This window comes from Suricata suricatta, chromosome X (genome assembly GCF_006229205.1).
Source record: "Suricata suricatta isolate VVHF042 chromosome X, meerkat_22Aug2017_6uvM2_HiC, whole genome shotgun sequence".
In the NCBI taxonomy this organism is placed as follows: Eukaryota; Metazoa; Chordata; class Mammalia; order Carnivora; family Herpestidae; genus Suricata; species Suricata suricatta.
This window is the reverse complement of record NC_043717.1, coordinates 83214927-83215853: the sequence shown is the minus strand read 5'-3', so window position 1 is coordinate 83215853 and position 927 is coordinate 83214927. Positions and strand designations below refer to the sequence as shown.

At 59.2% G+C, this 927-nt stretch overlaps 1 protein-coding gene across 1 annotated transcript; it reads left to right on the top strand.

Annotated features, from left to right (window-relative positions):
* The first annotated feature begins 248 nt into the window (after positions 1-248).
* LOC115283481 (homeobox protein ESX1-like) lies at positions 249-927 on the top strand. The gene is made up of 2 exons (XM_029929695.1): positions 249-376; positions 521-927. The coding sequence occupies exons 1-2, from the start codon at positions 301-303 to the stop codon at positions 925-927; spliced, it is 483 nt and encodes a 160-aa protein (XP_029785555.1). The 5' UTR covers positions 249-300.

Below are 927 nucleotides of genomic sequence, written 5' to 3'. Positions count from 1 at the left end.
CCCATAATCCCTTATGATGCCCTTGTACAAATGCTCCCCACCGGAGCTGAATTGGCGGGAACACCCGCCCACCTGTCGTCGGATTGGGTCCCAGGCCCAGCCGCATGCGCATGTCACATCTTGGTTGCAGCGCCTAACCTCAGGTCCCAGGTGGTATATATAGAACTCTCAGCCAGTCGCTGCAGTGCACCCGACGGCTGGGCAGCGCTGTGGGAGCACTGCTGCAGTCCTCCATTCCATGTGACGCAGCATTCCAGCAGGTCCTGAGGCAGAATCCACCCAAGACCACAGACGGAGACCATGGAGCCTCTCAAGCCCGAGGTCACGGGCTTCCCGAGCCTGGGAGTCAACGAGAATCATCAGGAGGAGCCGCGTGGTCTGTGCTGGTTGAAATAAGCGTCTAGCCACGTCCCAGAAATGAACGGCCCCTGGGCGAGGAGAACCGTCTGGCCATCCCTCAGATGCCTCCCTTCGCCAGGGTTCTGACTCTGATATTTGTCTCTGGATTTCTTTTTTACAGAAATCAAGCAAGAGGAAATGTCGCCTCCCAGAAACGGCGCGGCGGGAGAAGCAGGGGCTGAGTTTGCACGTCTGCTGGCGGCGGCAGCCATAAAAGTCAAGAAGGAGAGAAACAGCGATGGCGAAGAAGTCGACGAAATTGGCGCGGAGGGGGCCGGCAACTTCGGCGCTGTATATCCGCGGTCTGTGGTCCCCGAAACCCGCGATGTGGGCTGTGGCCGCAGCCCACAGCTTTTGGAAATCAGAGATCCCAGGCAGGAGGGACAGGTGCCCCAAGAAGCTGTCCAGGAGCCCGTGCAGCCAAGGAGGCAGCGTCGGGGCCCCCGTATCCTGTTCAACCCGTGGCAGGTGTACCATCTGGAGAGCTTCTTCCAGCGCAACCAGTATCCCAACACCTTCATGCGGTAA